This window comes from Vanessa atalanta, chromosome 1 (genome assembly GCF_905147765.1).
Source record: "Vanessa atalanta chromosome 1, ilVanAtal1.2, whole genome shotgun sequence".
In the NCBI taxonomy this organism is placed as follows: Eukaryota; Metazoa; Arthropoda; class Insecta; order Lepidoptera; family Nymphalidae; genus Vanessa; species Vanessa atalanta.
The window spans coordinates 6,017,164-6,041,748 of NC_061871.1; the positions used below are offsets into that span (position 1 = coordinate 6,017,164).

A 24,585-nucleotide genomic window follows, 5' to 3' on the forward strand; every position below is an offset into this window, starting at 1 on the left:
GTTTAGAGCATATTCCACTACGCTGCTCCAATGCGGTTTGGTGGATACACATGTGGTAGATTTTCATTAAAATTAGACACATGCTGATTTCCTCACGATGTTTTCCTTCACCGCCGAGCACGAGATGAATTATAAACACAAAATAAGCACATGCAAATTCAGTGGTGCCTTGCCTGGGTTTGAAACCGTAATCATCGGTTAAGATGCACGCGTTCTTACCACTGGGTCATCTCGGCCCTTTGCTATGTCAACTATTAAAATATTAAATGATTATCCGACTCAAGTGTAAAAGTTGGAAAATTACTTCCCGAACAACCTATTATTTGATAACGTTATTTACATAACATTATGTTTATAATTTAACGTTACATTGGCTGAATGTAAGATGTGCAAGTCATAAATCTGTATAAAAATAAAAAGATTATACATAAATAAGGAATAATGTTTAACGCTCTAATAATAGCATCGATTACGTGTGAATATTCAAAGTGGAAGGCGTCCCTTGATTGATATCCTGAAGGCACGCAGGAATCGCCATTATTGTTTTGTTACGCGTCATTTGCTATTAGCTCGATACCATTTATAACCATGTTTTAGAACTAAGTAATTGTATAAAATATTTATTCGCATTTAATCACATTCTAAAATGTATTGAAAATTTAACACTATTAATTTGTTTTTTTTTTTGTTTTTTCTCAAATCGTGACGATTTTCACAGGTTCGAAGATTGTGGTGTCGTTGCCTTTGAAGTTTTATTTTGTATTGATTTGTGTTTTTGCTGTAATATCTGCCTCTTTTATTTACATTGAATCTCAATTTTAGAATTACTTATAATACGACAAAATTTAGATGTAGCATTGGCGAAATTAGTAAATCGATCACATCCGAATTAAGTGCGTCTTCAAAATATAAATCTTTATTAAATTCTTATCTTAAAATGTCTTACAACCAAATACATTCGCCAAATTTAAGATTGTTTTTTTTTATGCTACGTTTATATCGTGTCGTAATATATCTAGATCTAGATAAATGTATGTAATTGTCATATTTCAAATTGAGTGTAATCTAACTCTACAGCAATATTTCTACTGGTGTTTTTTTTTTCGAAATTAATACTATTGACTTTTTTTAATCTTTATTGTTCTATAACTGGATAAAATTTTCACATTTATAACATCAGAAGGTTAGGTTAGTTTTGTGATTTTTAAAAACATGTTTGTTTTCATGTAAAACGTATTTAATTAATCGCATTATTGAATAAAGTATATTTAATAAAGTAAGAAGTAAATTTATAATTCCATTTACTAAAAGACTTTCTTTATTTTTACGTATTATTGCAATGACTAAGAAATTTAAATTAATTTATATATATAGCTTGCATTTTATTGTTTTAGTAAATTGTATGCCTCGCATAAACTATGAGTATAATAATAAAGGAAGTTAATGAAAGGAAACATAAAACTCATTGGCGGATGAAAGTCAGAAATGACCATAGGATATTGCTTGTAAAGATGGAATCTTTCTTAACGTTGACTACTGAAATATTATATTACACTGGCTAATGTCTCGCATGTGTTGCGTCGGTGCTTTATTTTTTTTGTAAATAAATGTTCAATACGGCTCGCGTGCCACGTATTGTACGGACGATATTATGACAGAAATCGTCACGCAACGCCAAAAACAACTGTTCAAAGTTTCAAATGAATCGGATGAACGATGCGTGAACTGAACGCATAGAATACTAACGTAAAATTGTTAATGGTTTTTTTTAATTGTCTAAATATCGGAAAATGTATTCCGATTGCCGATTATATAGTTAGGCCCTTATGCAAACGACCACATGAGGATAAATGGTCATCACCACACATAGACCAACCACAGGAAGACCAGGAAGGAAGGAATCAGCGTACCTGTAATCACACTACACTCTTAATCGCAACGATACAAACTGTGTTTGGTTAACTGTCGTTAGTCGAACTTCCAAAATAACGTTAAAATATATTCGTTTTAATTCATTTACTTTAGTAAAACAATATCGATGAATATAAATGAAAGCAATAATTGAACATACTGTCTCCTTAATAAAGACCCGACTTCCTTTAGAGAGGGGTAAATATTAAATATCCTTCGGATATTACAATCCTCTAGACGACAATACATTCTAGGGACCAGCCTATCTTAGAGCCCTGTAAAAGCATTTCCTTGTTATTATGTAATAACGTTATGAAAGGGTTACGCTAAAATCTTATTATCCTGAAACAGTGTAGATAATACTTTGGAAAATGTGATGATTAAAACAAAAAGACGAATAAATATATATAAGTTAGAAATTCTTTTATTTTTTTATTTATACACATTTTCATTAGATAGCCATTAATCAATTGTTTCAAGACAATGATAAAAAAAAAAACAAATTTAAAATTCATAACAATCAATAAAATTGACCAATATAATTGCGTCCATAAAAAAAAAATAATTTAATGAAGGAATACGTAATAAGATACGTTTTAATGTTCATTCAATCATTTTTAAGACATGTCTAGGTAGACCTCATTAAGAACTACGATTACACGCAATTTCTTTTTCGTTCGAGAAGTACGAAAAGATATTGCACGTAATACCTAGCGAATATATAAGCATTCATAGAGCATGATGAGAACGATGGATGCTATAAAATACACGATAATGCTCCGTCATGTACGTAGTCAAAAAAGTACAAGCGTGATAGTCAATGACACTCACGAAACTATCAGGTAAACAAAAAGTGTAAACAGCTTTATATGTAGTCCAGGAGGTAAAGGTGATTATCGGTGAATTTAAAGCATTAAATTTTTATTGTTGATTAATATATCCGATATTTTAACGAAGCATTAGTTTCGCTTTAGATTTATATTATAGTAAAGTTTCTGATCGACGTCGAAAGTACACATTATATCCAAGCGCCGAAAACTAATGAATGAATGAATTCAAGCCTTTCGTTAATTCATAATTCATAATATCTTATTCATACTAAGACTGAATGTGATCAATTTGTTGATTTTAAATATCATCGATTTATTATACAAGAGGAATTATTTTAAATAATAATAAAGCGACATCAAATGATTTTATATTTTCCAAAGCTGCCTCCCGGTCTTATTATGTCATTGATAAGAGAACGTTGCGACTCGAGAGATTGTTAGTAATAAGAGATAACTTTTCTGACAGTGATGCTGTAAAAGCAGTGCAAGTTAAAAAATGTTTACACACGACTTAAAAATTGTGTTGCAACACTTGTTATCAGTAATCACGTTGATAATACAATCTCAAGTTTGAGTAAGAGTTTATGAAAAGTCTCGGGAAAAGGATTTATGGATTTGGATTTTGATGTGAAGCATCTATTGGAGCGATTTAGGGATAAAACCGACTCGCGTCTTGTTTGGCGTGATCGTAAAAGGCATGACGGTTTCATATGCCGTCTCAGACATGACAAGTATACTGTCTACAGCGTCTCTATATACATATGTAATATTAGTAACATAATTATATTTATTTCAATTTAAACTTTAATTTCCATGATTCACATCTGTTGGGCAGATGCCAATTTACCTTTTTTAAATCGTCGTATTTTTAGGCTGAATATTTTAATATTTGTGATAATTAAACATCAGTGTTATGTTGAAATTATAGCGTTAAAATTCATAAAACGCTATTGATGTCAACGAAGTTGAATATAAGATGAGAATGCATTTCTATTTTCATTTACATTACTCGAATTCATATTTTATATTTACCATAGCAGATATTTAAAATAAAACAATCATTTTTTAGAAATATTTTTAATTAAATTTTTTTAAATCGTCATTGTTTTAAAAATGTATGATAATAATTATCCCCTGCGTCATCTATATCGCGTGATACTAGTTTTTCCTAGAAGTATTTATTTTAGATAACAGTGAAAGTTTCACACCGTAGATAGAATCGAAAAGAATCTTATTCAACTATGACGCGATCAAGATAAACCAAAGATTAGCGATATGAACAGGGCTGCGAGCTCGTATGACTGGATACAATAAATACATAATTTAGTCATCTTATGTATTCAGTTTGCATCAATTATTGGATAATAAGACACAAAAATATACTCAAATAAAAACTTTAAGAGAATTATAACAATAACAATATTTACTTAAGTTCCTAGACCACAGTGGAAAACTAAAAAACAATGATCATCGATAAATTAATGGCTGCGGATTTGTTTTGTTAGTTAGTATAATAAAATTTGATTCTGTATAATTTCAGTATGCCAGCGGTATAAAATTAGTTGGCTCTTCTGACAGCCCTGGATATTGATACAAAATTGTACTTGAACTATATTTATATATTTGTGAAAATATATAAATATAGTTCAAGTACTATATTACCATATTTGTGAAAATTAAATTAAAAAATATATATATATACGCTGAGTTTCTTTCGCCGTTTCTTCTCAGGTCCGAGGTGTTAATTTCCGAACCGGTGGTAGATTTTTGACTATCAATAAGCAAGTGTAATCACTTCTATACTGAAAAAAGATTTTTGACCATGACTTTGATTTTGAATACAGATAAAACTTGAGCACATAAATTGGAATAGCGTTCTCGATCCAAAACAGTATAACTGTACTGCTGTATGTATTTAAAAAAAAAGCAAGTGTTTTGTGTCCTTCAGTGTCCGATTAAAATAATTAAGACTTAAGTAATATTTTTATTCTTAGACAAATATATATAATATATCTTGTAACTAAACACGAAAGTGAAGTAGGTACGACACAATGTTTAGATTCTCAATAATTGAACTTGTTACTATAATTAAGATAATAAAAAAGGAAGTTATACACTGCGAATTATTTATTCAAAATTCATAACACTACTTATAATAATAGGACTATTTTATTGACTAGCAAACAGGGGACTTAAATTAAAGCGATTACTCATTTCAAAGATCAATTTAAACATGGCTTATACTGTATACGTATGGTATACCGACAAACAGCAATGCATTCTAATTTAGGAAAAAATTGAAGAGTACTGACTTCCAAGGAATATAAAAACTTGGATACCGTAGTTGGCAGCTTTGTAAGGAATGGTCTTAATTTTCTATTGACACAGATTACTAACGTAAGCATCATGTAGCCGCTATATTCGCCTGCCCATCCATTTTTTTATTACTTCTTGTAATGATAACTAATGATTCAAAAAGTTATTTTTAACAAACTTTTTTTAACTTGACGTGTATGTATTTACTTGATGGTATTGATCTGTGTAGGTACCAACCATTTATCAGATATTCTACCGCTAAACAGCGTTACTTAGTATTGTTGTGTTCCGGTTTGAAGGGTGAGTAGGCCAGTGTAATTATAGGCACAAGGGATATAACATCTCAGCTCTCAAGGTTGGTGGCGCATTGGTGTGATGTAAGGATTATTGGTGGTGGTTACCATCCATGATGGCCCATTTGCCCGACCGCCTACCTATTACATTAAAATAAATGTATATAGATACTTTTTTTTGGTTATAGAATCAATTCCAATCCAAAAAGGAATAAAGATAAACATATCTTAGATTAAAGAGCTCAGCTACATTGTCCACTATAAATAAATCTTGATTAATATATTTGTATATAATACAACATTTTTCCTCTTAACTACTAATCCACTTTAGATTTTACATTCAAAGTTCCGATAATAGCATTGTCGACATCAGCAATTACATCCATAATGAATGTCATAGATTTAATTTAAGCTCCTACCAATATCACGTTAATTTGGTGTCAAATGTTTATTTGATATTTGTAATCTTGTGGCTGGAGTGGACTATCTATAACGGAATCTTTTAACGTGATTTTTTACCACCTTCAAGACGTCTGATAAACTTGCAAATTGGACACGTATTATTAGCCGTAGTCAAAATAATATTTAAAAAAAAATTAATATGCTGATCAGGATCACCTAGAGAAGAGTCATGTTAGCTTGCGAAAGTGATCACATGACGCCCGCCGAAGGGGTGGAGGGTACACTGGTTTTAACGAGGGTACTGGTACTTCCCAGGCACTGGAGAGTACCACATGGCCAGCCACTTCAAGCGGGGGAAACGCGTAACGCGTTTTACCAACGATTAAAAAAAGGATCACCTAGATAACAATAAAACCGGGTTGGAATTGCAGATTGCCTATATGTTCTACGTACCTACTGTCCTAGTGTTGGGAATATCGCGTGATTGTTTTTAAACTATTACATTTCTGTTACATAAAGATTTTTTATGTTTGTTTTTAGATAATTACAATAAAACATAGCTTATAATATGTTGTTATGTATATTACATTGAACCACTTATTAATAGGTTGCTTCCTATTTTTATATAACTGTTTAGAAACTTAATTAAATTAATTACTTTCGGTAGTTTTGATTAATAATTAATTAAATCCTGGAAATGTATTCGGTATAATTTATAAAAACACTATTTTTTTAGAAAGAGGATATTAAATTGTTATTGCGACATTTTTTTAAATCAGTGCTGCTATCTATTGATAACGTCATATAATACATTAAGTCATAATTCCGTTGTGTTAACGCCATCTATTAAGCATTTGTCTTACTAGTTCAATTTGTACGACATCTTTCAGTACAGCTCGGCAAAACTTGATGTCTCTGCTCAACATAAAAAATAATAGATAGTTTTTAGAAATAAATAATGCAATGGAACACAATCCGAATTGGTCCCAAGCGTAATATGAAAAATTAAAACCAAGTAATTTTTGTTAATTTTATACTTTGTATTTTTGTTAAGGCCTGATGGGGTTGCAATTTACTCCTATCAAAATGTTCCAGTAAGGGTTATTGTGGAGCTGTTTTGTTAAACTTAATAAAGTTTATTCTATGTATTAGAGTTTTCGTTCGTTTTTCTTTATATCCATGTCCGACTATCCGAATTGACACCGGTCCCATTAATTCGAATAATCGGCGTTCTTCTGTAATTTGTATTCTTGTACAATGAACTGCTTTCATCGGAAAATGACAGGCAGGTCATTGAATATCAATATAGATCGCAGGTATACATATATCAGACACATTTTTTTTTTAATTTGTTTTAAAATATTATAAGAATGATGCTTTAATTTGTATACAAATGGCAAAAAACTCATCTGATAGAAAGAGCTTGGTTCTTTTCCGTCCTTATAAGAATGAAAAATCTTTGTTCTTTAAGTTACCCTAGTCATATCGATTTGGGAAAACCGCCGGTAATATCTGGTTCAAGAGAGTGGTTACATTAAAAGGAATATGCCTTAAATATCCCTCTTTTGTGGGTTGCAAAACGTCGACAACATAGATGGAATTGCAGATTATGATGCGTATATGTAGCTCACGCTTTTTAAATGCCTTTTATGTGTAATACACAATATTTTATACAAATAAAATAAGGGAAAAATAAAATCGTTTATTCACCCCTCTAGGCCATCGACGCGGAACACGGGGGTGATGGTTGGTAGTATGGGTGAAGTTTTATAACTTTCGTGCGGGTAAAACTGCAAGGATAAGCTAGTACACAATATTTCATATAAAAAAAATAAGGGGATTTTTTTTAGAAGAAAAGTTATAGAAAGACTATTATTTGTTATTAAATTGTTGTTGTAATATTATAACAAATTACTAAATAAAAACAACACGTTATTTCAAGGACATTTTTAAACAATTTTATTTTCATAATTACAGTAAAATAAATGATATGTACAATAAAATAAGCTTCCAAGAATTTTATTCTACTTATAACAGTTTCTAATAAGCTTAAGCATATTCATTATCGAATCTCTATTAAATAATATTGGATATTATCATGCAGATAGTCATTTTGAATCAGATTTTAAATATGGTATTTTAAAATAAATGAGCATACATTTCAAATACAGAAAAAAATGAGACAATTACAGAATCGTATGAAGTTATTTTTTTGTTTTAAATAATCATAAATAGGCATAAAAGTTATTATGTATTTAATTTCATATTAGAAACCATATTCCGAATTACTTTAATAAATATAAAATTATGTTTATTTAAATTAAATTTGTACAAATTTATAATGAATTTTATCAAATTAAGAATTCATAATCCTATATAAACTTTTAATTTTGTTCTCTTTCAGACATTCGCCATTTTTGCTCTGTAAGTACATATTTGGTTGACATAACGCAGTACTCTTTATTATATTGTATTCAAACCGACACAAACTATCACAGTAGGTAGTCAGATCATAATGACACTACACACATTTCATTACATGTAATTATTTGTTCTAATAAAGTGTTAAATATCTTATTGCATTTTTTTTTCACTATATTGTAATCTAATTACAAAACATTAACAATATATTCTAATGGACACCGTCTACCTTCTACATTTTTTTTTTAAATTTTAACTTCTATATAATCTTTATGAAGTTTAACAAAAATGATTTAAACAACTCTTCAGCAACAAAAAGTTGTTTACAATTTTTTTTTTAATCTTTATAATCAATGTTAAATGTTGTTGCTACTTCATCTTAATATTGGTAAGTATAACATTATTATTAAATATACAATTTGCATTGTAAATAATTAAACAGCACAGTCTTAAGAAGCCCTAAAATTATGAGTAACTAAGTGCATTTAAATATATTATTATTTAGAGAAAATATCGAGTTTTACACATCGATATTTTCTTTAAATATAAAAGGTTAAACGATAGTTACCTAAGTTTATCTTTGGGATTAACTTTAATTACAATGTGCACGATGATTGAGCTGCTTTATTAAAAAAAAAATCAGGTACAGACAATGACGTACAATTTTGATAATATAGGATATTAAAATATAAATAATTGTTTGTTGAGAGTGTGCTTTATAATATTATAAATGGCACAATTGATACATTTTTTCTAAATCTATTTATCAAATGTTTACATAATAGCTATATATAATTTGCATGTAACTACATAATAATTTTGCAACATTTGATTTAATTTCAAAACATAAATATTTTTTTAAAAGCCTTTATTCGACTTGATATTTTTAAACGAGAGTCAAATCTTTTGACTAAATTTTAAATCATTTACACCGAACAGATTAAATTGAAATTTTACACACTCATTTTGATACTGGTGAAAATACAATCTACTTATCCTAATAAGCATAATAGATTTATAATTCTTTCAAAATGGTGGTTCAAATAATGCTTGTCAAAAATGTATGTCAAAAATTTAATTTAGAATACTATTTGCTATGTAAGTATTAATCAAATACATATAACAGGCTTATTCGCGTTACCATTAACTGTTTTTGAAATTAGCTTCAATCGTCGTCATTGAGCAGATCTGTGCAGGATTTTGCTTTGGTAGACCTGAAAACACAAACAGAAGAATTTATTTAAAACATAATTATAATAATCATTAATTGTTCAACTTAATTGCTTTGAGTATATTTTATATCGTTAAAGCAAAACAATTGTCTTATTTACTCCAATTATTTTCTTTTGTTTTGACATTATCGGCTGTATAATTTATATCAATAATTGTAAAATGGTGTCATGACATATGATTATAGAATGACGTTAAACGTTCAGATACAGTGTATAATTATACGTAAACAAAAAAACAAACACAAATATTCTTTTTATATTTTTAAAAAGTTTTTAAATATCGAAATGATTGCCTTTCTTTTACTTAGGTATTTCTTCCATACATATATATCTTTAAACAATTTAAGTACGTACTGGCTCTTTACTCTGCGACATACTCTCAGCTCTATGGATCCTGTTCGCACAGCTTTGAATAGAGCAAGTGCTTCCACGTGAGCTAACTCATGACATGCTTGTCCGTTGACTGCTAAGACCTCATCACCTGAAAATGAAAATAATTTCAAAGGGTCAGTGCGAAGTTAACACTTTTGCAAAATATATTTACTCAAGTAAATGTAATTAATCTATTTTATATATCACTACTGTTATGGTAAGTGGTCACCTGCACCCATAGGCGTTGTAAGCAATATTCACTTATAAAATATTCCCTATATCACCGATATGCAACCAACCTTGGAAGTTAAGGTGTTATGCCTCTTGTGCGTAGTGGCACATTGGCTCATTCACTCTCTTACACAGGAACATAACATTGTTGTTGTTTGATACACAAATGCGGTTGCGCAAAGTCATACAACCAACCAATCAGTGTAATCAGATGGTAAGCATCAAGTTGCGTTGAGTAAATTCATTTATTTCATTTTTGTTCTATAAAAAATATCAAATACTAAAATTCGTTACAAAGTACGTTTTTATCACTAATGTGAATCGTAATCAAAATAGAACACATAGTCTATTGTAACAGTGTATAACGATTTTGATAACAAAGTGCGATTCAAAAGTAGGTACCTATGCACCTCAGTTTGACATTATAACATACTTTGTTCAGTCAAAATAATTTATTTATATAATAAATTACATGCTCTTAGGAGTGTTAAGCAAACATCATATTTAAATGTACTCAATAAATAAATGTTTTGCAACTTACCCGCTTTGAGTCTGCCATCGTCGATCGCTTGACCTTGGGGAAGGATGCTTTTTATGAAGATTCCCAAGGGGCCTCGAGGGGAGTCACTTCCTCCTACTATTGTGAAACCGAGTGGTTTCTTACCATGTCCTTTTTCAAAAGTAATGGTGTGATACGTATGTGTTGGTGCACGCGGCCTTCGGGGAAGTGTGCAAAAATTATTGGTATTTTGAGTCTGAATATCACTTTCACCATCATTTTTTTCCGTAGTCCGTTCAACACCGTCCGGTACATCAACGTCAACAATATCGCCTGTACAACTGAGCGTTAGTCCGTCTTTATTTGCACCACCGTAACTCACGACCTGCCGACGCAATAACTTGTTGTTCATACTGCTATAGCTCGCGTTCTGACCTTTCAGGAAGCGAGAATGCGTATCCGCAGGACCATCCGCTTCGTCCGTCGCTGATAACGATGCGCGATTACACGAGGATTCGTCCTGGGTGTGACGTGGGTCTATCCTGATGTCATACTTATCGTTACGTTTCTCTTTACCTAATATTATTGCATTTTCATAATCTACGGAACTTTCTCGCATTAACACGACGTTCTTCTGCGAGTGTTCTCTTTGTCTTGTTTCAAGTGTAATTTTTTCACGTTGCCTACAAATTACAATGTCGATTTCGGCAGATCCAGATCGTAATGCTTCCTTAGCTTCAGACATCGTCAGATCACGAAGTCTTCGACCGTTTACGTTAAGAAGTTCATCTCCGATACGTAATGTTCCTTCCCTGCAACAATTAAAAACATTTATTACGATTGAAAGCGAGTGATTTTTTGTAATATCAAATAGTCAAAATTATTCAATCAAATTATATTTTGTAGACGGATTAAAAACGATCAAACGATCGAGTAACACATTTTACTTACCTATCAGCTAATCCACCAGGTACCACGTGTGCAACTAAATATCCAACATGGCCTTCATCTACAAGCTTTGTTTTAGCGATAAATATACCTAGCTCGTCACAAGGATTTTTTCTCATAATTCTGACAACTTTAAATTCTGATTGTACTTTATTAGAACTATTTTTAGCAGGTTTGCGACACGGAGGTATAGGAGGTATCCCACAGTCTCCATGACTAGCATCTCTTTGTCGCATCTTCTGTTTTTCAGTTAACTGTAAAAATTGGGGTTCGGCATGATCGGGATTTTTAGGCATTCGACGAAGTATTTCCTTTCGATCTAAGGACAGAGCTCTTTGATTTTGACGTAACCTAGGCTTAGGGTTCTCTTTTTCTCTACTTCTTCTGCTAGAAACACGTGCCTTTGTATAAGTTTGATCCCCAGAAACACTTCTGTTGTGACAAGATGCTTGTGGTACTGAATGGGACGCAGAACTGTCACAGCGAGAAGATATTCTGTCACTATCAAATATTGATGATGCTGCTGATTCATTGACTAGAATACCCGAATCTGCGTCTTCACAGTCTTGTATTAAAACGTTTTCATCATCACAGGAAACCTGATAAACATCGTCATGAAATACAGAGTTTTGTCCCTTTTGGAATTCATCAAGTCCAGGCAAGGCTCCATAAGAGAAACTGCGCAGTTTTGCGCGTACGCCACCCCTTTTCTTTCTACTTTTACTTATTGCACTCGTTGACTTAACTACAGTATCATTTTCACCATGTGTAGTATGATCGTCATCGCCGGCTTGTTTATATAACTTCGAAAAAAATTTATTTGTTGAAGATTTCAGATATCTATCCGACATAGCACGTAGTTTAGCTGAAAGACAAGAACTAGGCCCAATTGTATCTTTCTCGTCCTTATGTTGAAGTTTATCAGTCTTATTGTGGGAACTTAAGGTAATTGGTTTATTGTATTCTTCATAGTCGTCGTTAAATATTTGATCGCTCGATTTTGATAATTTTGTACCTGCTTTTGGTATGACGTGATATCTATCACATTCTGATCCTGAACTGTAACACCTAGCACCTCTGTTCGTAAATGATTTGCCTTCTCGCCAACTACATTCTACTGGGCTTTTCGCGAAGAAAACATCGTCATCATAATTCGGCATTTTGACCCACGGATTATGATTTTCAAATTCTGTGTGTTCGGGGTAATTTTCTGCGTAACGGCAATTTGTTATTTCTTCAACGTGTCCAAATCCACTGCAATCACTTCCTGACGTCGAAGCAGCGTCGTCTCCGTGTCGCATCGGGGCGTTAGACTTGAAGCACGATAGTTTTGTATTTTTAACTTTATCGAGTAACGGATTTCGTTTTTCTCTATACACCACGTACTCTTTCTCTAAAGAGCCCCCGCGGTTTTTGCGACTAGTATTGCAACTTTCTTGCGGTGAAGTGGGTCCATTTTGCAATGATATTCTACGAGTTACCGGCGTTTCACAACTTCGATGACATGGATGGGGAGATTTTTCAACGATTATTATTTGGTCACTTAAATTGTAGAAGTTTGTTTCCACGGAACTACTGCTACTTTTTCTATTGGGATAACGCACTGGAGACATATCTGAAATAAAATTAATGTTTTTATTGAGTAATCATGTAAATTATTGAAAATTATTCAGTAGAGACATTATTTATGTTTGATTGATAATGACTATTATGACGTTTACCTATTCTCGATCTTCGCGTAGATCTAGATTCAGCCTCCGGCGAGACAGCAAGCAGCCGCGGCGGCTCACCTTTCCTGAACCACCGCATCTCTAATCGACTTAAACCATCTTCGACATGTTGTCACTGAAACAAAATAATACACATAATTTTTATAAAATCCATTACACAAAACCGCAATTGACGATCAATAACGTCAAATACAAAAAGTTTTCGAGCATATAATAAATGAAACTAAGCTTGTCATTGATTATAGCTATGTAGGCGACAAACAGCATATTTAATTAATATGATGTTGACACTTCAGTGACACTTCGCAGTCTCAGTAAGTTCGTTAACTATCAACAAGAGTAATGAAATGTCGTTCGTCTCCTTTAACGAGGTACTGAGCGATGTAATTACTAGAAATATAACTTGAGCGCCAGAGTCACCTGTAGTCTTATAGAGTCGGTCTATGTGGAAAAAATTAAGAAATCTTACAACCAGTTTATCTAGTTGCAATTAGAGACATAGTGTCGTAAGACGTTAATGCGATCTTGTGTTGATCGTTGTATTAAAATTAAATTAAATATATATTCGTTCTATTATCCTGGATATTTTTTGTTACATAACAAGTTATTAGTGAATAATATTGTATATTAATGAGTTATTATGTATTCGATTTTTTTTCTGTACGGAGAAGTATGAAACGGAAATATTTTAGGTGTATGATTTTTGCATATCTAAAACATAGCTGACTGATGTTATTACCTAACATTTTTAATAAATTAATATTTAATAATATGCTTATTATTATGGATGAGCGTTTAGATTTATTTTTTCGTATTTGAACTTCCGAAATTTTACCAAGTAAGCAAAACCGAAATCTATACTATATAATAAGATTAAGAAAAAAACTTTGACTGTATTATTAAATTATAAAAAAAAAAACTGTATATTATTTAATAATAATAAAAACTTTTTAACACATATCCTCGTTAATATCGGCTTAATACAGTTTAGGGCATTGCCAAATTGTAATTTAAAAAAAAACTGTATCGTAAAATAGGTCGATACAATCGATCGAATACAAGTTTATTTATAAATAATTTTAAATTCTGATCATCATCGTAATTAATTAAGATACGAGACAACTTTCCATTGTCGTAAGTATTGTACACTCAATCACGTAACGATTCTTAGCCTTGCTCGTGACAAATATGCAAAGCAATCGATATTTCGATAACGATATTTCTTATCATATATAAAGAGAACATCTAAATAAACCAATCGTATACAAGTGGAATTCCTACTGCAAAGGCGAGTGTTGTAATATTTAAAAATAATCATAAAAACGTTCTAACGGATATTTTAATGAGACGGTTTCGTTTATTTGGAAGGTAATGGACAATTTCTTTTTTTTTGCACATAAATGGAATGCCACAATGTCTGCATTGATATCCATATCGATATGTATTAAAAGATTGTTGTTTTTCGACATGCATCACGCAAATACCGCTGAGTATTTTAACCTACATGTTTCAGAGGTTTTTGGCTATACAACTATACAGTATCGTATATTATAATTCAACGTATAATGTAGCCGCAGCCACGTGGTCGAGTCTACTAGTAAATTATTAAATATATACGAGAATTGTTAATAAATATAATTCGAATTGTTTTAAGTCTTGGGATTCAGAGAGATAATACTGCCAGCGTCCTGGTACGAGCCTACAAGGACAATCTTTTGAACGTCGCGTTTATATTATAATTTTTATATCATGTCTTTATAATATAATTTAATTTAGTTTTTTTACATTGCACATACTTTAATCAATCAATTTATCAATAATTAATAAATTATTGATTTTTACTTATATTGTACTCACACACGTATAGTAGATATCGAAAATAATAATATAATTAAATTAAGAAAACTATGCAGTCAATGATAATAATCGATTACATAAAACAGAGTAAATCAAATTGGCGCCAAGAGTTCGTCGACCTTTGATCCCATGAAATGAGTCGCTCCTCAGCATCATATGTGATAATTTATGCATCTTGCACAAACGTATATGCAACCACATCGTTAGGATCGAGACCGGGTTATCGAATGTCATGTGTATCGACAGCCGTGCAATTGTAGCTTTTAGATTTCCTAATAAACAATAATATGATATACGAAAATATTTTCTACGTTCATTTGATACTTTTATATCTTTTTATGCTCAAATAATGTATCTTTGCCCTTTATTCACAGTACCTTCCAAATATTATTACAGAATTACTTTTCTTTAAACTAGGAAATATAAAGCAAGATATCCTATAGCTTATGTTTAGATGTACAATACGGAAGTAAATATTAAAACACGCGTAAGTCAGACAAGAGTATTAAGCTTCAAAATTGAATAAATGTAATACCTAAGTTTCAAATAGCGCGAGTCAAGAACTAGCACATATTACCACATCCGTTTTATTTCAAAGAAACTTGAAAGGCGAGTACGTTTGAAGAGACAAGCTAAGGGACACCCAGTACAGCGTAAACACTCTCATTAATGACATTCAGTATGCAGGTAATGATGTCCTTGCGTATTTTCCGTGTAAATTCCGGCCATACGAGTTAGGAAGCAAAAGAAATAAATCACGTGAATACTTCCAATTCATTTGCGCAACAAAAATACATTCGGTTGCTTATTTTTAGTTGTATTAAAAGTGTGTGTATGTAATGTATAGTAATATATGTTAGTATATTTATTTGATACTTTGATGATTGAAACTAATATATATATTTTTTGGAAAACATTTTATAATCGTGTTGTCAGAACTTATCACTAGATGGCGTTGAATCGATAGAAATAAAACTATTCGCATACAATAAAATGCCAGAATAAAACTATTAATACATTTTATGAATGGTTGAATTATTTTTTAATTGTTGTTCATTTATTTAACGTCATTTTGAATATCTCAGGCTGAAGGTTGATTTGCAAAATTATACTGAAATAAGAGGTAGGTAAATATTTGTTCTATCGTGATACTCAAAAATCTGCATTTAAATCGTTATTAAATTAAATATCTCAATCATTTTAATACAAACGGCACTCACAGTTTGACAAAAAAATTTACAATATTACTTTGTCTAAAAAACTTAGTTTTAGCCGTGCGAAGACTTTACACGTAACTAATATAATACATACGATACGTATATAAATAATGTGCATTCCATAATATAAAGAATTTTATCGCCAACGATGCTATTGATATTTTTATTTATCAATACATAATGTGACGTATAGAGCATCAGTCTTCATTTATGATCGAACAGAGAATTTATCTCATTGCCTTTAAGAGACAAGGAAATAAGTATTTAGTATTTTAATTACGCGTTTTATGTAACGAAATGTCTAGAAGGGAATTCATGTTGAATACTCATAGTGACTTTCAACTCATGGACGGACATTAAGGACCGCGGAAGAAGTTCGCTTCCGTGTCTGTTAGTGCATTATGAATCATCGCTCATAGTACTACGTCTTTGTGACAGGTGGCGTAATCTCTACTAACAATAAAATTAGTACTAGTTGTCTGTATTAAAATAGCATTATATGTCCTTGTATAATTCAATTTTTTTTGTGATTAGCGAAATGACATTAGGAAAAAAACGAATTAGACAATCGATATTTAAAAAAAAAGTACTTTAACTAGGTTATTTAGATTTTAATATAATTAAGCATTTGGAGTGAGCGTATTCCGACCACTGAACCGTGGGACGGTTCAGTGGTCAGAATACATGAATCTGAATTGGAAATTGCGGGTTCGAACGCAGGCAAGTACCATTGAGTTTGTTTGTAATTAACATTGTGAGAACTGTATGTTTTGGAGATTGTCACGTGAGCATCCATTTTGACATTTCAGCTTAACTTCCTCAAACTTATTTAGCAGTGAACATTAATTTTTCGAAAAAATCAAGCTCTAATACGATTCATAATCATAGCCAACACCAACAAACAAAGATATGGTCTATAGATTGTATAAGCATTTTGTATAATCGTTAAAGCACCACAAGTAATACTAACACACAATGCTCGCATCACAAAAGCCATTATCAACTGCAACCGGAGATGATAAGAACCTTTGAGTGAGCTTAGCTATACAAGATAGTGCGTGGGCAAATATTTTACACACGAGATAATACAGTATTGATACTTGCGACACCATTGATTAAGATATGTATCGTGTATTAATATTCATTTCTAAAGATAAATATAAGCGAGTGTGTTAAATATAATAATAATTTCGGCATTGAAAATAGTTATACGATCACCGTATATCTAAAAAAATTGGCGTTTAACCAACATTCTTTGATGCGGAAATCGTGGTTCTCATTCGCAAACATTATATACCTATAACATGATTTTGTCATTTGCATATTTTAGCGTATAATTTAATGTACATAATTATGTTTAAATCATCTGAATTAATCTAATAATCACGTCGCGTACAAGTTATAATATTATCGTTAGGTAATCATAAATAATCGTTATATAATATTCATGTATATAATATGTATATTGAGATAAATCGTTATATAAAATTGATCTTTGTATAATTTAAATTAATAGATTTTGACACTGTCTGACGTCACATCTTGGAAATATGTATGTGTTTTTTTTTATATTATCAAGAACTAGAATATTTTATCATATACATTTTTGTAAGTACTTAACCTAAAACAAAAAATGTTTAATTAATAAGATTATTCTTAATTTGCAGTTACTAATTTGTATCTGATTTTTGCTACTATGTATAATTTTTTCACTTTTTATTTTAATTGTTGTTGTTGTTTTACTGCATGTTGTGGTCTCCTATAATTGAAGGAGCACACAACTTGTAACCCTTATATTGTTTAATTTTAAGAATATGTATTTAGTGTGTATCTTTTGTTGGAGACTCGTAAATTAAATAAATAACTACTTTACTTTGTGAAATGACTTAGGTAGAAGGACTTACTAGCCACTCAACACATATTCTACCGCTTCCGAGCAATATTTAGTGTGGTTGTGTCACGGCTTGGAAGGTGAGTGAGCCAGTGTTATTACAAGCGCAACAGATATATCATCTTATTTCCCGGTAAATATTTCTTACAGACCCAATGTCTATGTGTAATGGTTACCATTTACTATCAATTAGAATAAAATATACCGTTCAATTGATCGCTATGGCATTTGAGCACGGAAAATATATTAGCACAATACGTATCGGATATAGCTATAATATAAATTTATATTGATTTATATCAGAGAGTGTTTCTTATTAAATATATGTAAGTTTAATTTTTTACCTAAGTGTGAGTCATAAAGACGATAATTATGCGAAAAATTAAAAAATAAATACTAATTATACATACACAGCGGTCATTAACCGTTTAATGTTTGAAGGCATATTTAATTTTCTTGTTATTTCATAAAATTTACGAAGTAATGACTGTCACAATAAAAACGAGTGGGCAACATCTACGTTGGCGGTCGTAAATGGATTAATTATGATTCGTATATCAACAAAATAATTTATAAACATCTGTACTACGAACTGGAGTAACTGTAATGGAGTTACGAAATACTATCGTATATGACACATTCATTACTCACGGTTGATCTTTTAAATGACTAATCACAAATCGAAATCAAATCGATCGAAATGCTCTATACGATAGCGAGTGTGCTTATAAATGCTGTTAGGGGGAGATTATTTAACATTACATTACATTAACAGCCTGTAAATTTCCCACTGCTGGGCTAAAGACCTCCTCTCACTTTGAGGAGAAGGTTTGGAGCATATTCCACCACGCTGGGTTATTATAATATAAATTAGAATTTGTGTAATATATGATTCAATTTAATGGATTTCCGTTAAATTGGTAGAACAGTTTCTATGACGGGTTAATTTGAAAAGCTGTCAACGTGAACTATTTTTCGAATTACATCTTAACGGTTAACGCATTACACGAACTGCACGTATTTGCTTTAAAATATATCGTCATTCAATTCAGCTCATTAGATGAATGAATTGACTATAGACGTCTAAAATGATTTATTATTTTTCCTCTTGTACTTTAAATTTGGATTTGACGGAAAAGTAAAATGTAAGCGTAAGTAGTATATATACAATTATTATGAACGTAATTTAAAACCGATTTAATTTCGCGCACGTTCAACGATAATAGTATTAGCTTAAGTATCGTATATACTTTTTAAGACGCTTATTTGTCACTTTCGAATGAAGTTAGTTCAATTTCTCTCCTTTTGCAATAAATACTAAAAAAAAGTGATAAAATGATAGACAGCCGAGTATATAGTTTGACCACCTCCTTAGTCGAGTAGTGTGTACACCGGTTTTCAGGGGTACGCCACACCGAGGTCCCGGGTTCGATTCCCGGGAAGATTATTAGTTTTCTATGTTGTCTTGGGTCTCGGTGTTTGTGGTACCGTCGTTACTTCTGATTTTCCATAACACAAGTGCTTTAGCTACTTACATTGGGATCAGAGTAATGTATGTGATGTTGTCCAATGTTTATTTATAAAAAAAAGGTTAGAATACATTTAGACTTTAGATTTATAATCTAGATTACCTTGATTGAGAGTGGTCACCAACGGTTACACTAATCATTGTTGTTTGGCGATGGAATATTTGGTATCTAACCAAACGAGGTTGCACAAAGCCCTACCACCAAGTAAACCTATCAAGGATTTTTGAAATAAGAAGATAATTCGATTTAAGATGGGCTATAAATTATTGTTTTATAAATTAAGTAACAAAAGTCATATTTAAAGTACCAACGTGATTATTTCAACTCTATATCAGTTTCTGTTATCGAGTAATGCGATACCAAGATGGCGTCGGAGACTGTTTTAATGATCTAAAATAGATTTAACGATTTGGAAATACCCCGATCCCCTGTTACCCAAATACAATATATGTATATCTCAGCTCTTTATTGTAAAGTTAAATATAATATAGAATCAACATATATGCTTCAACGAACTAAGGGTACTTTGGTTGTAAATAAAATGGTAATTCACAAGAATACAGCTCCTATCGTATGTCATTAATCATCGCTTAATTTTTGCTCGAAGCGGATAGTATTTGCATTTGTATCCTTCGTTTGGCTTTATTCCAGGACATAAGGCTGAGTCCACATACAGTTTGCTATTTCAAAAACGCTGAGCAATACGGACACTGAATATGGAAATTTTGTTTAGCTTTTCCTTAACATAAATTTATAGATGTAGTATCTTATATCCTACGTATTTTTATATTCGTGTACTATCCATGTGTATGTGTGTGTTATACAAAGAGTATGTCTGCATTAATCAGAACGATATTTATCACATAGTAATACGACAAAAATAAACGCTATGTTGAAGTTTAATCACTTGTCAGCTCGTAAGCTGAGTTTAAGTGACGTTAAAGAAGCAAATAAACATCCGTTAAGTAAAAGGAACTATTAACAACGGTAATTGTAGCAATAAATAAAACTTTTAGTGTACAAAGTAAAAAGAAAGTACGAATGGTGAGAAATGGCCGTTTTGATGTCGTTTCGTCTTCATAAAGAAGGAAGGTAAGTAACCGCCGTTTGGTAGAAGTACACGTTTCAAACATGTTCATCCAGCACTTGCAGGTTTTCTCAAGAATTCTATACCATCAAGAATTGAAAAGCTCGAATTTGAACCCGCGATTTCTGTATAAGAACTTAAGATCTACGTATTCTAACAACTGTGCTATCGCGGCTCAAAATGTATATCGAGCTTAATATGAGTAAATGTTTGTTACTTTCACAAGCCAATTGTCTGTGTTTAACACAAGTTATGTTCTCATATTTATTGCGAATTTATTAGCATACAACGAGATGATATATTTCAATCATAAATCGTGATTAACTTTTCTCCCTCATGGAAACTTTAATGGCTGTGTTCGCGAGTTTATGTCCTGTGTATATTTACTAAGGAACACTCCGTATTTTATCATCCATAGTTAATTTGTATGCGAAATTATTAATTGGCAAAGCACTTGTTATTTCGAAATCATTAATTAAAAATGTATGGTAAATTGAGTTTGATAATTTTAAGTAAAATGATTTATTCATGTGATAAAAAATATCGTGTATTTTACAACGAGTTTTCGTAAAGCAATAAGACACTTATGGTTTTACCTTGTGTGCAATAAGGACTTAATTTTCCTCATATAAATATACTAGCTGTTACCGCCCGGTTCGCTGTGCATTGAAAATATAATATGAAAAGATTAACATAATTAATAAAGATGTACGAACGTGTTCGTTTGATTGACAAACAAAAAGAACCATTATATATATGTAGATAGTATATAAATTAGAATAATGATAATATGTTTATAAGGGATCAGTGAAATGACGCTCATATTTAAATATATTTTGGTCAGTGCAAGTTTTATATGTCTGAGTTTTAATGTTAGCTGTAGATTTTCCTTGATTATGTAAGGTTCCGTTTTACTCGGAAAATAAAGGATATCCCTGAGGACGGTAAAAATTTATACGTTTGACCTTTGTATGTATGTGTCGTTTTGTTTCTTTCGTCCAAACGACGGATTTAAAAAGGCAGAGCTGAAAGTATTATTTAGTTTGGAATAAGTACTTTTGGTTTTTTAGTTACTTTAGTTGTCAATGAGAAAAAACGAGTAGACTCTTTTTTCCAATTATATGATTCATTAAAATCATTAAGTTGACGTTACTTGTAGGTTTTTATTATATGGTTTATTTTCGGGTTTAGGCTAATTGCGTTTTTACACGGTTTTTTACTATTATTCTTCCTTAAGACAAACTAATTAACGATTATAAAAAGGTAATACTTTAATTAAAATAACATCTATCATATAAATCACATGCTAAGTCGAAACTTAATAAAAAAAAAAATTGTGTAAAATTTTGAATATTATGTATACACCTATAATATAGCTATCACTTTCTCATTAAAGAAAAAGTTCACACATTGATTTAAACACAGTTCATGTTTCTTCGGAATATTAATATATTATTTATTTTCATTCTTAACAAGAAAGGGAAGAGAAACTGCCTTGTACGGTATAGATCACGTATGCACGTGATCAGTATTTACGTCGCGATGAGGTACGATTTCGAATACAAACGTGTAAAAAATACGGATGTTTGAACAGAGACGCATAACCGTATATAGCTTTATCCGCGGTATTTGTTAACGTTACAGCAAGCTAGGAAATATATTTATGATATAACTTGTTTGTAGCTATTTGACAAATCAAAAAAGTGCCTTATTCGATTTTTCGAGGACGGACGATCGTAGATTTTATTTTATAAAACTATAATAAGCATGATGGATGATCTAATTTAAAGATCAACAGAAACGTGAATACCCTAGTAATTATATTATGAATTAATTTGAATATTTTAATTTTAATCAGTAAGCTATGATTTTTGTGTCGTTAACTTTTAAAATAATAATTAGTGTTATAATTTGACTATATGCAGACATTTGTTAACTCCAGGCCCTTCTCATGTATAGGCCCCAAAGCCCCGGGTGTCTCCTCTAAATACGGCTCTGCTGTTACTAATGAAAATACAACGTATAAAAAATACATCAGAAAAAAAAGGTGGGCTTAAATTATACAATATTATAAAATACTATAAGATTTAGGTTACGTAATACGTTAAAAATTAAGTCATTCCTAGACAAAACAGTGTGTTGGCTTCCCCTTAAACAAGGGAAGCCAATTTATTATATAATGTTGTAAAAATAGGCCTTCGGCGGTGACCGGAGTCAAATCACGTCACGTCTAAATATAATAGGAGGTATGTCATATCAAAGTTCAAAGTTAAATAAAATTGAGACTGTGTCTATGAAAGGTGAACGAATTAATAATAGAGCTATTAAATTACTCGATAAAAATTATCGACCACTATCGTTTTCGATATCTATTATTAATAATTCAATAACTAAATTCTATAATGCAAATAAAGCTATTGCGGTCACTATTTTATTTGCTTCTTGTGATAAGACTGTTGTAATACCATTTGCAATACTAAACTTTTTAAATCGGGTAATTCACAAACAATTTCTTAGAATTCATGTTATTTAAATGGGTTCGTGTTATCTGAGAGTTGAGATAATCATTATTAAGTTCTTACAAATAACTTATGTTTTTAATGTTTTAGTTTTGATTGTTATCTATTAAATAAGAATAATTCACACTTTCACATAAACATTTTTATGTAAATTCTGAATAGTTCAAGACATGTATTTAGGTCGGTTAATCCGTTACAGTCTTTTAGCCTTAAAGCTATTGAGTTGTATGGCAACACTGTACGATCAACGTGGGTTGAATTCCTAAGATCTATAGTGCGGTGATCAACCGCAGCATTACTAACCAATGTCCGGTATCATTTATCTTTTAGTATAAATAAGAACTGATTCTTTGGTTATATGTTTTATTTTACATCAGACTTCTATTAAATAATAATTAATTTTTTAATTAGGTATAATGGCATAATATCTGATGGTCAACGGTCACTACTGGTAATAGAAATATTTACTATCTCTCATATTGACAATGTAACTTCTGTCTGTAATTCCTCAGAACACAGCGATGTTATATATTGCAGTTTCATGGTATATGCGTTTAATACCACACGGTAAAACAAATGATGTAAGACTAAAAATTTGGGTATCACCTTTCAATCCGTGTCACCTTTTCATAAGAATTTCGTTGAGCAAAAAGAAAAATTGAAATGAAATTCTTTTAGTGTTCGGTGCCATTACAATATAACGAGTTAGTTAAATCGTGACCGTGCAGAGGTCAGCTGGCGTGACGTTAGCATCGAGGATGGCTGAGATTAGCGATGACTCATCGAATCCAGGCTTCGTGTCAATTTATTTATCAAATACCCGGTAATATATTATGCTTACACTTTCGATATTGGATATTAAACGGAACAAAATAAAAATATAACATTTACGAAATAGTAATATTGGATAAATAATAAATATTGGTTAGAGCAATACTTTGCTTCGGAAAAGAGAGTAGACATTGTGCAAATCCTCTAGGTTAAGTTTTATTATAAGCTACATTTGTAAAGGCGATGACGTGATTTTTTTCCATTTATTTCCAAACTTTATCCAATTTTGTTTAGAAATGACGAAATTTTTTTTTAATATTTTGGCACATTCCTTGGCATAAACTCTGGCCCATCCAGATTAAAAAGCGTTACGTATTACATCTCCATATAATTATGTTAATAAGAAAATATGATGGATATGCATGAAAAAGCAAGTCATGTGACTATGACGTAACGATAATGCATGCTAGTTGTTATTTATAGTGTTTACTTTGTCACTTTTGTAATTCGATCTGCATGCATGATCAGC

General features: G+C 31.2%; 1 protein-coding gene across 2 annotated transcripts in view; it reads right to left on the minus strand.

Moving 5' to 3' along the window:
• Positions 1 to 9,009: 9,009 nt before the first annotated feature.
• The window catches only part of LOC125065068, a 38,899-nt gene continuing 23,323 nt past the window's right edge, over positions 9,010 to 24,585 (minus strand). The window contains exons 2-6 of one of the 2 annotated variants that reach the window (XM_047672486.1): positions 13,177 to 13,300; positions 11,459 to 13,070; positions 10,550 to 11,319; positions 9,760 to 9,886; positions 9,010 to 9,387 (exon numbers count right to left, since the gene is read on the minus strand). In XM_047672486.1, coding sequence (XP_047528442.1) covers positions 9,339 to 9,387; positions 9,760 to 9,886; positions 10,550 to 11,319; positions 11,459 to 13,070; positions 13,177 to 13,264 — 2,646 coding nt within the window. In that variant the 5' untranslated portion in view covers positions 13,265 to 13,300 and the 3' untranslated portion in view covers positions 9,010 to 9,338. The remainder of the gene's footprint in view (positions 9,388 to 9,759; positions 9,887 to 10,549; positions 11,320 to 11,458; positions 13,071 to 13,176; positions 13,301 to 24,585) is intronic. The other variant, XM_047672478.1, reaches the window with a different exon arrangement.